Below are 12,751 nucleotides of genomic sequence, written 5' to 3' on the forward strand. Positions count from 1 at the left end.
GGTTTAATTATTTAGTTCTGCTACTTCCTGCCCCACAGACGTACGTAATTGTCATGGCAACTCGCGGAACAGGAATGAATATTGTAAAAAAAAAAGTTTGGGAGACGGATACAAAAGTTCCCCAGAGCATATAAATAAAACTTTACATTTGGAAAAACTCTTAATGAGGACTGACAAACACTCAAAAACATAAACAGACGTACACGTCCGGTTAATGCGAAATGAGAAAATTACGATTACGAGCACCGAACTCAGGAGTGGGCGTGATCAGCGATTAACCGATCAATTTGAAAAACAGCCGCCGTAAACTTCCTTAAAAATACAATATACTTTTCACCATTTAGCCACATGCTAAAACTCACTTTACACTTTGTATATTTATATACAGTATTTGACCTTATTTGTGCAAAAATCAGCACGATACTATTTGGTATCGATTTTTCCCTGTCACCGCGGTGACGGCTGTGCGCGACGGAGATGCACGTTGTCGGAATGCGCCACCTTTCGAGCCCTTTTCTATCGAAGGTAAACAACGTTAGGATGTCCCATCGCATGTGCGAGCCTACGGGAGGAAAGGAAACATCTAGAACCTGAAAAGGTCGATGAAGTGCTGCGGGGAGATTGGCACGAGGCAGCCGTCCGGGTCGTTGGCGGTGCACGGGTGGCCGCAGTCCTGCCGAAAAAAACACGAGCAGAATATTATTCCGGACAGAAAGCGCAAACATGCATAAAATGGCTGCAAATAACCATGAAACGGCAGCGGCGTGGGAATCATTAACGGGTATAAAAATATATATATATATATACATTAAATTTTCCCCCTATTCAATAAAACTTTCACCGCGTGATATGACTTTTTTTTTTTTTTTTAAAACAGAAAGGGCCTATTACAAAATAATTTAACTGGATTAAAATTTAACAAGGCCAATATGTATTTGGGAAGATTTTTGTTTACCAGCAGAGGGCGCGCGCGTATCATCCATCTTCGAGAATCACAAGATTAGATGGACGATCGCTCTCACTTTCACCCTCAACCATCTCTGAAGGCGTTTTTTGATTTGAGCACCTAATTGCCAGACGTCACGTGACAATGTGATTTTTTTTTTTTTTTTTTTACAATTGCCAAAAAACACGATGGCGCCTTTAGCGGATGTTGCGAAGTCTGCCGGGTGTGCCAGCGAAAATGAGAAATGTCAAAGCAAAGCGGTGATGAGGCTCAGGAAGACAAAGCGAGGGGGAACGATGGGTACCTTGAACAACAAGGCCAGGGGGCGATCCTGAAGGAGGGGGATGGAAAGGTTAAAGGGCACGGGGGAAAAGAAGGGGGACACGCCAACAATATGTTGGAAACGGTAGCGCTCCGGCGTTCAATTGGCAATTGAAAAACACGCCCGTGACCCTTGTGAGCATAAGAGGCCCAGAAAATGGATAGATGGGAGCGCAAATGTATACAGTAGCAACGTAAAGTCTACTATCAAATAGAATTATGCAAAGTTGTACATTTTTTTTGGGGGGGGGGGGGTCGGGTCTGCAAAGATTTTGGAGAGGTCCGGATATTAAAAACTACTCCCGCAAAAATCAATTTTGCTACTTTATATTTATTTTTAACAGCGCGTTAAACGTGAAATCAGTCGTCATGGAAAACTGTGACGAGTCATAACCAAATAATTCTATCATTGAAAATAAAAAGATTGCAGTCGCTGTAAAAAGCGACAAAACGAGCGATTTCGGGCCAACAAAATCGATACCGACTGGGACCAGTTCTGGGTGGACATCGCCTCAGATCGCGCTTACCCCGACCCCAATGGTGATAAGCGCAGCGTAAGATAAATGAATGAATGAATGAAATCCATTCAGCAAAAAGCGTCAAGTCGACGCATTATTTGCTTAAGTGGGTCACAAAATGACGACGTGGCGGCCCTGCAGGCAGACGTCAAATTGCTTTCGCCGCTTCGGATTGTTCTCAACTCATTCACGTCTGCAGCTGGAAGCTCCTCACTTCACTTCAAGCAAGAAAACTAAGCAGATGTGTGTGTGTGTGTGTGTGTGTGTGGGTGGGGGGAGGGCATAGCACCTCAGTGCAGTTTGGCGCTACTCGGCTAAGCAGAAGGAAAACGTTAAACTGCGTCTACTGTAAATTCCGTCCGCTAACGTCGCTCTACAAATACCATGAAATAACTTGGGTACGTTTCACCTAAACACAGGCAATTAAACTAACCAGTCCATTTCCCAAGCCTCTTATCCTCACAAGTTGTGATAAAACTCAATTCCTCAATTTTGATCCAGTCTTAAATCCCGCTGTGAAAAATGTGGCGTTTTGAGTGGTGTCACGGGGAATTCAACCACCAGCCGCAGCGGAGTTGCGCAGATCGCCAACAATTTGACTGATGTTTTTTTAAAGCGACAAAATATTGTTTTCTGTGGCAATCTAAGCTCTGAAACGACCAACAGAAAGAGCAGATTCTCTTCTTTCACCCCCCCAAAAAAAGTTTCTCGCTTTTTCTATTCTTTAATAAAAAGCAGTACGACATTTCACCTAAAACATCGTTTCTGACTCAAAAGTGGAGAAAATGAGTAAAAAGATTTTTCTGGCATTCGAATCATTTTTTGTCATGATTGCCACGAGTACTTTCTACTACCTATTGTGATACATATTTCATACGTCGAGTTACTCTGTTGGAGTGCAAGTTGCCCAAACTTGTCCAACTTCCATCACGTTAGTGTTTATTTTCCCTCATAATGGTCATGAAAAGCTGAGATTTCCCCCTAATTTGACCTTCTCAAAAACTGGGCTGATCTCAAAGCCAAAGCAATGCAACGTCGCCATCTACAGGGATCCGACAGTCACTACAGTGGTTTAGAAAATTTGATTTCAAAGACAAACCTGAGCAGACCCCTTCCCCAGGCGTACCCAGTTAGCACCGTTCTTGACGGATATACACGTCGGTGGCAGTGAACTGCTGGGTTCCAGTGACGAATAAAAAAATGTCCACAGCGGTGACATTTTTTTCCATTTTCAATTACCAATTGAGATCATGGAGCGAGTGAATTATGTACGGGAGCGGTGAGCCGCGGTTACCTTCCAGAAGAGGACGCTACAGTGCTTGCAGAAGTGCAAGGTGTCGCCGTACTGCTCCTTCATGGGGAAACGCTTCTGCAGGGCGAAGTACATCAACTTCCAGTCCAGGCTGTCGCTTTTGGGCAGGACCACATTCCGAGAGACGTGCTAGAAGAACCCAAAATGGACACGCGTTCAAGTCAATTCAAATTCAGTTGACGTTGGGGCTGATTTCCAGCGGCTCATTTTTGCAGTGGTGGCGCGCTTTGAGGTTTGCCCAACGTAAAAAAAAAAAATAAGTCGGGGAAACCTCAATCATGAGTACCGTAATTTCCGCCCTACAGAGCGCACCTGGCTATAAGCCTCGCCAAGTACATTTGGAAAGGAAATACCATTTGGTACATACTGTACATAACGCTGAAAATATGTAAAACCCGCAAGTGGCCACATTCAAACATTAAATATTTACATAGAAAGATGGTATACAGAAAGAGTTTAACACTAGCGCAGTGCTAGCAGGGTACTAACACTAGCAATAATGCCGCGCTAAAGCTAGCACTAACAGGGAGCTTACCGGTCAATATCGCTGAGACACGCCAGTAACACAGAAGCAATACGCTAGCACAGAGCTAACAGGGGCGGTAAAATTCACTTCCTTGGCACATATATTCCAGCGGTTTCATTCTAACCTTTTCCGCTCGAGTGCCCCCTTGCGGCCGTAAGGGGGGGGGGGGGGGGAGCACAAATTAGCCGCATCATTGCATAAACCGCAGGGTTGAAAGCGTGTGAAAAAAGTTGTGGCTTATAGACCGGAAATTATGGTAAATATTTGATTTAAAAAAAAAAACAGTCCCTGGCCATAAATATGGAAATTACGGTAAACTCAAGCAGTGCCACCACCCCTACCTTGAGCGCTCGTCGGGGGGGGGGGGGGGGGGGGTCGCGACTCCTCTCACCTGCTTGTCCGAGAAGTGGAAATGGCACAGCCGCTTCCACAGCGTCCGGTTCTCGCTGAGGATGTGCAGCGTGGGCGTGGCCTGTCCCAGGTTGATGATGTCACAGGCATCGGAGAGGTTGTACAGGATCTTGTTGTGCATGTAGAGCGGCAGGTCGCTGAAGGACGTGCCCGAGCACATTTGCTGCGGAGACCGGCATTCCTTCATGAGGACATCCAAACACGGGGATGGGGGGGGGGGAGGAGAACCGCTTTGTTCTGGGGGGGGGGGGGGACGCTTCACGGTAGCTAAGAGGTTGGGGGCAACCAAAGGCGCCACCATCTTGGCGTCAAGTGAGTTGAGGAGTGCCATGTTGTGCTTTGGAGGTTAGTTAATATCCGTCCGTCCGCCCATCCATTTTCTTTGCCGCTTACCCTCACGAGGGTCACGGGGAGTGCCGGAGCCTATCCCGGCTGTCGACGGGCAGGGGGCGGGCTAAAACCTGAACTGGTCGCCAGCCAATCGCAGGGCACATAGAGACAAACAGCCACATTCACAAATCACACGACTTAAGAGGGTCCAATTGATGCTGCATGTTTTTGGGAAGTGGGAGGAAACCGGAGTGCCCACCCGGAAAAAACCCACTCAGGCACGGGGAGAACATACAAACTCCACACAGGCGGGTCCGGGATCAAACCCAGGACCTCAGGGCTGAGGTTAACGCTTTACCAGCTGAGACTGTGCCGCCGGTTGGTTACTAACATTCTACTAATTTCACTACTTTTTAATCCCCCCTTAATAATTAAATAACTCCTGAAAAATACAGCTTTTGACCCCCCCCCCCGGGGGGGGAAAAAAAATAATTCCCACCCCTAAAAAGTCAGCTTTTGAAAGAAACAATTCTTGAAAAAACTGTTTTTTTTTTTTCCTCTACAAAAACAACCCTTTTTCCCCCTCAAACAAAAGGTTGCCTTCGTCAAAGTCCGCCAGCAGTCGGCACGTATACGCGCGTTTTGCTAATAGCTGAGGAGCTTCATAGAGTGCTTTTTTTTTGGGGGGGGGGTGAGGGGGGCATCTCGTGAGATCTAAAGGCATCAATGACCTTGGCTATCGGCTGCCGGGCTCGGTCTCTAACCCGCACGCCGCGCAACCCGCCCTCGAGGCCGGTCCGAGACGAACCTTGGGGATCTGCAGGTCGTTGAGCTGCCGCTGCCACTTGAGGATGTTCTCCAGTCGGCGCAGCCAGACGTTGACGTTGCCCACCAGCACGCATCGGCCCACGTGCAGGGTCAGACTGTGCAGCGTCGCGCTCAGATCCTGCAGGAGCTCCTTGACCAGCCGCGGATTGTAGTGGTCCTCCACCACTGGCGGCGAGCAAAAATGGGTCGGCACAATCACCACGTGCGATCTTGACACACAACATTGCGCAACGTAAAGTGTGGGACGTAAACGTGGACCAAGAAGGTGGTGGGTCGCCGACGCGGACGCAAACGGACACGTGGGACATTGCAGGCTGGCACAAAACATGAATGGAGACGCACACAAACAACATTGTGGGATACAAACGTGGACACACAAAAAAAACCCCGTGAAACATAAACATTGCGGAACGTCTGCCTTGACACGCACGACGACGACTGTCGCGTTCGTACCCTTTCGTACGATCTTCTCTAGAATGTTGAAATAGTTTTTCTGGGCGGCTCCGCTCAAGGACGCCAGCTGGGATCTGGCTATCAGCTGGAACAGCTAAAGGCACCATGCAGAAAACTCAGAGTCAAGAAAGCCCGACGGTGCCCGCGACGAGGACGCTCGCTCACTTTTGCCACGTAGTTGAACCTCCTCAAGTCGTGGATGGCGCTGGAGAAGTCCAAGCGATTCAGCGCTTCGCCAAGCGTGCAATATCCATGACGCTGTGTACACAAGGCGGAAGAGCCCTGAAATTTGGTTATTTTTTAACCCCCAAATTTGAGTTTATTGCCAGTGTTTGGAAAGACGCTAAGTGTGGGCGTGGCCACTTTAGAGCGCCTCGTTGTTGGCCATGAGTGCATGTAGGTTACAAAGAGGAGGTGGGAAAGACTTTCTAAGTCAAACGTGAGGATGTAGACGGGGGCTTGGTGCTGTTGCGGCTGCTTTAGAGCGCCTTGTTGTCATGGCGACCCGGTGGGATGTATTCCAGCCGCTGAGTCGTATTTGATTCGGCATTTGAGTGGGGGCGTGGTTTCAGCTCAGTCTGCAGACACGCCCACAATCTTCCAGAACAGCTTGATTTTTTTTTTTTTTTTCTTAAAGCCTTATTTGACATACGTTTTGAATTTGGCAACGATGTTGACAAAAATGATGTGCGGAGTGTCACATTTTCACTTTGCGGGGGGAAGTGAAAAGCAACAACAGTGCGAGTCACGTGACCTCGGCGCTCACCTCTTTTGTGCTCTCTTTCTGCACGTAGATCCATTTGTCCCGGAAAACAACTACACGAGCACAAAAAAGGGAAATATGCGGCGAGGTTCGTAGCGGTCACTTGACAAGACGGAATGTGACGGTTGTAAAAAAAAAATAAATACATAAACTCACACTGGGATTTGGTGTTGTGGTTGTAGAAGTCCTTTCTCCTTTTCACGCTGGCGAGTTCACAAATGTCCCGCACGAACAGATTTTCTTTGTCGTCGCACGTGAATCTGTTGGGATGAGGAAAAACCCTTTGACTGGAAGACGTCTGTTAAAATGACACGGTGGAGGCCGAGCGGCGAGCACGTCCGCCTCGCAGGTTTCTGAGGACCGGGGGTTCAAATCCGGCCTCACCTGCGTGGCGTCCGCATGTCCTCCCCGCGCCCGCGTGGTTTTTCTCCGGGGGTCCTCCGGTCTCCTCCCGCAACCCCGGTCGACCGAGGACTCGAAATTGCCCGTCGGTGCGACTGAGAATGGGAACGGTTGTTAGATTGGACGCGGCCTGCGATTGGCTGGCGGCCAGTTCAGGATGTGCGCCGCTTCTTGCCCGGGGAGGGCCCCGGTTAGGGAAAAAAAAAAATCAATGAATGACTAAATTCATCGGAGGAGTTGGGTTTCCAAGGACGTTGTGTTTTTTTTTTTTCCTCTGCCAGGTACCAGTGCCACCCAATTCTAAGAATCTGAATTTTCCACATTGTGAAGGATATTTATGATGCAATAACCCACAGGATATCAGTTCCTTAGGAGGGGGAGGGAGGGGGGCGGGGGAATTTCTACAATTACAATGTGACAAAGATGAATAAAAACAAGTATGATTTCATAATAAAATATGACTTATTCTCCTAAAATTAAAACCTTTTTAAAAAAAATATGCAGTTTTTTTTGTGCTTTTACTGTCCAAAATATTACCTCCACCAAAATAAATTACTAGCTAAAAATATTTTTTTTAATTCTTGAAACAATCAGATTTCTCTCAAAACCAAGTGAAATGAAAATGTACTTTAAATTTAAAAAAAAAATTCTTTAAAATAATTGCCCAAAATATTTTTCCCCTAATAATCCACATTTTTCCTAAATTACAAAAGCTTTTTTCATGAAATAGTTAAAATTATCCTTTAAAAATGTTTTTTCCCCTGAAATTACACATTGCTTTTTAAAAGAATGACAAAATATTTTTTGTCAGAAATACATTAGAGTAATGCTCATGAAAGAACAAATATCATAATTCATTCTTGAGACAAGCAGCTTTTGTGGCAAAAATAACTTCCTTTTTCCCCAAGAAAAAATATATTTTTTTTCTCCCGAAAATCTTCTCTTCTTTTCCTGGAAAATTTGACTTTTTTTTTTCTTCAAAAATGACCGCATTATTATTATTATATTTAACATATATGTAACATAAGGCAACATTAAATGCATTAAAAGTTTTAAAAACATTGAAGAGGAAAGTTTATTTGTTTGAAAGGGACTAGAAAGAATTAAAAAAAAAAAAAATTAAAAAGTCCTCCCTGTTGTACATCCCAAAGAAAAGAAAAGATGCCTCTGTAAAGCTTTTGCCTAATATTTTTATTTTTTCATTTTTTTCCCCCCTTTCTTCTTCCCCTCAAGTCGAGGGCAAAGTAGGAATGAATGAATGAATACATCATTCTCAAACCAGGAAAGTACTTTTTTTTTCCCCTTGAAAGAATGAGCAAAAATCATACTTCATTTTCAAGAGTTCAACTTACAATCCTCCCCAAAAGTTGTCTTTTATTCCCCCAAGTAAGATTTTCATTTTCCATGAAAAAATGATCTTTTGTTTACTTAAAAATGTTTCTACTTTTTTCAAAACAAAATCATGTAAAATATGTATCTGCACAGACGCACACTATATTACTTAATTCCTGAAAAAAAAAAATTCTGCCCCCAAAATGTTATTCTCCTAAAATTACAATTTTTGCGACCTGACAATCTAAATAATTGGCAAAATGTTCTCTTTTAAAAAAATTGATCGATTGTACATTTTTCCCTATCGCTCCTTTGGGGAAATTCAATTTCCGCTGCGCTTTGTCCGTTTGGAGTCGGCCGGGACTCCGCCGGGTGTTTGCCGCGCTTTCGTCTCCCGACGCAAAGCGGACACGACGGCATTCCAGGCGGTGGTGCGCACGCGGCGACCCCCAAATGAGCGGCTCAGACTGGGCTTGAGACTCGAGACACGTGAGGTTTTATCACCTCCAGACCGAGACTCCTCCGAGGTCCCGGTGACCTCTGTGGAATGTTCTGTTAGTGAAGGATCATCTCTCGGGTCAATGGCGTGACCTGTACTCACTCCGTTCATATCCTTTCTTCTTCGACAGCGCAGAATTTGGAGCCCGGCTGCCAAGACCGGGGCGTGAACGCACGATAAATAATAATAAAAGCCATACATTTCAATCCTTTGGTTAGGAATTTTCCGGATATTTAGAAATCAACAGACCTCCGCCAAGGCTTAAAGAGGCTCTAAGCAGATGTCCGTGTTTTGTTTCTAAATACATTAAATGTGTTTGAAGGCAAGTGCTGAAAACATATGCTAAGGCTTACAACGTAGCGCTGAATTGTTGAGCTGCAGCTTAAACGTCTTTTTCACCATTTCAGGGCGGGGCTGACACAAAGAGCCGCGGCGTATCCTTTCTCGCGCCAGCGTCAAAGTACAAAGTGGCGGCGTTTCATTCGGCTGCTCGGTTGGGAGCGAGCTGCGCTTAGCTTACGGTGCCGGGCCCACTCACCACGCCGGCGTGAACTTAGCAAGCTAACGATGGCCACACCCTGCACGCCGGCGCCACGTTAGCAAGCTAACGATGGCTACACCCTGAAAATGAGTCTTGGGCGGATGCCTCAATTTACACAACAGCTCGCTGACATTTTTTCAAGCTCGCTCCAAAAAACTGCAAAAGCGATAGATTGACTTTTGAAAGATGGAAATCTGAACACATTTTACGACGTATCCATTTGTCAACTTTCAGCAGGGACAACATGGCCAGCTGGGGTAACGAGATGCTAGTGAACGGGGGTGGTGCCAACCGCCTAACTAGCCGGGCTTCTTTCTTTCCTGTGTGCTTATTTTTATGGTGACCACAATAACCGTTCTGTACTGAGGTGGAGCCTACTAAGGTCATTTTCCATCGTTATGACCCCCTCGGCGTGTTTGAATCCTTCTACTTGAGTTCTGCATGACGAAGCGGTTTTAACGGCTCGTTTTGACTGATTTGTAAGTCAGTGTTGACATATTTTATGGGGCACGTTTTGGAGTGAAAGAGTCCAACGCGTACCTAAAGGACTGCGAATATGGCAGATACTGACTCATTTGTCCAAAGAAGCTCTCCAACCACCCCCCTCCATTTTTTTTTTTTTTTTAAAACACAATCCACTGTAAGAGCTGATGATTTCCCCGTATTGCATAACCAGGATGCCGGAGGGCCTAACTTTTTTTTTTCCCCAAAAGAAAAAAAATACAATTTACAGGAACAGTAAGTCTCTCTTAAAAAAAAAAAAAAAAAAAAAAACTATGTTTTTTAATCCAGAAAAAAAATGAGGAAAATATCAAAGTGTTTTTCTTTAAAAAATATGAATGTAAAAAAGTTTTTTTAAAGCAAAAAAAAGTTGGGGATCAGTCTGACAATAAAGCTACTTGAAACATGACTTTTTTTTTGCCCCCTTTTTTTGACGAATCGGACCTTTCAGCCTGCAAAACGCAAACACGTTAATGCGGCCACACGCAACCCAACTTGTTTGCTCTTCCCAGTTCTGCTTTGGCACTCTCCATTCCATTCGTGTACTACACAGATAATATCTCTCCATCAAAGCCGACAACTCCCCTCGAGTCCAACGCGGGCGTTCATCTTCTGATCCAGACAAAGATCCGCCGGAGCGGCCGGCGTGTTTGTGCGCGTTCCGCTCGACGACTCCCAGAGGTGAGCGCGCTTAACGCTAATCCTCTTTGTCTATTTGGATTTACGCTAACGTCTGAGTTACGAGGGCACGACTGGGCGAGCCCCTCGGACACACGGGGAAGGCGAAAGAAGTGGCGAAGTGCCTCAGACGAGAGACAGCGACGACTCATGAGGAAAGATCAAGAAGGGGAAACGATTGTGGCGGACGGTTCTGGAACGTCTGCTGCTCTGAAACGCTGCGGCTAGTGTGGAGTCCGATAACGCGCACGTTGCAGTGAAGTAGACTTGTGTCACAAAATGGAGTTCAATTTTTAAAAAAATGAGGCTAATTTTACAGACATTCGGTGAAATATTTCATGATTTTCCTTCAATATAAAATGTATACCTTCGAGGCTTGCAGTTGAGCGCAAACGATAACCACAAATTCACGTTCTATAGAAACTACCACGTTGTGTTCAAACAATCAGGACTCAATGGAAGTAATTTAACGTACACGTTAAGCAGGTGTTTGCCGTCTGATAGTTTTCCCAAACGTGTTGAAGCTTCATCCTGTATGAGGACTGACATAAACCAAGGCTTTATTGTCGTCTTTTCACTCAGAACGGCGGCACTTCGTCGCCAACAGCGATATGGCGGGGGTACAAAAGATGAACTGTGATACACTGCACAGTTAAGAAAACATCAACACTTTGACTAACTTGTTATTACGGAATATGGGCAAAAACAAAACAAACAAAGTGATAGGTCCCCGTTGATTGCAATCTCGTATCTTATCTTGCGTGACGCTCAGAAGTGGACGGCGCTGATCACAAACCGACTCGGAAAAGAAAAACTGCACGACCGTGTCAGCTGATTTGCGAGTCTGCAGCTGCGTTTAAATGAGGTTTGCTCGGCCGGGCCCCAACCGGGAGCCACGATGTCACGTCTTGTTGTGACTCGGGCCCTTCGGTGCCGGGACGTCGCCTGCTCACGTGCTAAATGTGGCGGCGCGTAAACGGTCAAAAGAAACTGAGAACACTGCGACCTTAGTGAGAGGAAGCAACGACAATCGCGCTTTAGAGCTTACGCAATGCGGGGAAACAATGAGGCGGCGCAACGGGCCGATAAGCAGCCCAAGCTTGAGGCAGAAGTCAATAATGGCTCGTGATCACCAAAAAGCAATATGCTGCGTTCTCACTATCTTGGTCGTGATTAAACAGGGACGGCACGCCAACATGGGAAACGGCTTGGAAAAAAAATGATTGTGAAGATGTTACGATCGCTAATGCACACAAGCACTGCACAGTTATGGCGCGAAAAGTTGAAAATATAGCAGCGCAGACTCACGAAACAAGTAAAGACTCGCTTGAAATTTATGAAGACTTGACTCGATTTTTGCCACAGTAACAACAAGGCCCTCGCTTGAAACTTGAGGTGTTTTGGACCCGAGACAGACCGACGTAGGAACCGACACGAATGAACCCCACGAGTGGACCGCGGATACATTTTAGACGGCAACTACGCTGGCGATATGTAAACAGGACTGGTTCTCACTCGATCTCTCGGTGGATGCGGTCCATGTCGTGGCCGTAGAAGATGATCCTTTTCCAGCCGTGCTCCGTCTTGGTCCAGCTCCATCCTGGCGACCTCCAGTCCTTGCCCAAGAAAGGCATCCTAGCACGGGCCGGGGGTGGAACAGAGGGCACTGGAGGTCGGAACGCGATGACAAGTGTTAGAAAGAACCTGCAAACAATGAAATGACAAGAACCACGTAATGCCCTCACATGACAATACGACTGCAATGACGTCATCAAGGCCCAAACTCGACACACGGGGGCATTTCCATTGACAACAACCAATTCTATTCCCACGACAAGCCCAATGGCGTGAATTTTATGCAACGACACATTTAACTTCATTTAATGGATTAACATTAAAAGCTGACATTAGCTGACAACGAGCGTGTACGATAGTTAGCGACGGACTGTACGGACGAATAATCGTTAGTGGAGGACTACAAGCAATATAAAATACATAATTTGAAGCAAAATAAAGGCTCCGACGAACCTCGACAAGGGATGACAATTCCTTTGTTTGTCTATTTGTCGTGTCTGCTTGGTCTTCTCGGTGCACTGCTGCAAATATTGACGGAAGTGAAGGCGAAGCTCCGCCTTCCTCCTCTCCGATTGGACGCAGCGCGGGCATTTAACCTTGTTGCCATGCCGGAAGCCGCTGGGGATTGGCTACAAAGAGCTGTCGATCTTATTAGCCACGCCCCCCCTGATCCTCTCTGTTTTGTTGTGGGTTTTCTCCGACACGTGACTGAGGACCCCGCACATGTCCTCCTGTTTTGGTTTGTGCACAGAAGGGGATGCGACGCCAAGCATCCATATTTGAGATGGATGCATAATAATGGCAACATTAAAAGA

At 46.1% G+C, this 12,751-nt stretch overlaps 1 protein-coding gene across 3 annotated transcripts; it reads right to left on the minus strand.

The window, feature by feature from the left end:
- Positions 1-54: 54 nt before the first annotated feature.
- fbxo25 (F-box protein 25) lies at positions 55-12,527 on the minus strand. Of its 3 annotated transcripts, none has more exons than XM_061811511.1 (10): positions 12,390-12,527; positions 11,877-12,065; positions 6,565-6,668; positions 6,412-6,461; positions 5,811-5,903; positions 5,646-5,739; positions 5,173-5,357; positions 4,015-4,197; positions 3,080-3,226; positions 55-673 (listed from the first exon to the last, which is right to left on the minus strand). In XM_061811511.1, exons 2-10 carry the CDS (start codon positions 11,993-11,995, stop codon positions 584-586), a joined length of 1,065 nt encoding a protein of 354 aa, XP_061667495.1. In that variant the 5' UTR covers positions 11,996-12,065; positions 12,390-12,527; the 3' UTR covers positions 55-583. The 3 variants fall into 3 exon arrangements, with proteins under 3 accessions (XP_061667495.1, XP_061667496.1, XP_061667498.1); XM_061811512.1 differs by having other exon boundaries at positions 11,877-12,027; positions 12,390-12,502; XM_061811514.1 differs by lacking the exon at positions 12,390-12,527 and having other exon boundaries at positions 5,173-5,401; positions 11,877-11,912.
- Between the last annotated feature and the right edge of the window lie 224 nt (positions 12,528-12,751).

Source organism: Syngnathoides biaculeatus, chromosome 23 (genome assembly GCF_019802595.1).
Source record: "Syngnathoides biaculeatus isolate LvHL_M chromosome 23, ASM1980259v1, whole genome shotgun sequence".
Lineage (NCBI taxonomy): Eukaryota > Metazoa > Chordata > Actinopteri > Syngnathiformes > Syngnathidae > Syngnathoides > Syngnathoides biaculeatus.

Excerpts from the sequence above, each read along its gene's own strand:
- fbxo25 (XM_061811511.1), bottom strand. The coding sequence starts at position 11,995 with ATGCCTTTCTTGGGCAAGGACTGGAGGTCGCCAGGATGGAGCTGGACC. Across the intron at positions 5,740-5,810 it reads GGTTCAACTACGTGGCAAAA|CTGTTCCAGCTGATAGCCAG; the intron begins GTGAGCGAGCGT and ends TGGTGCCTTTAG. Across the intron at positions 3,227-4,014 it reads TCCACTTCTCGGACAAGCAG|CACGTCTCTCGGAATGTGGT; the intron begins GTGAGAGGAGTC and ends GGGTTCTTCTAG.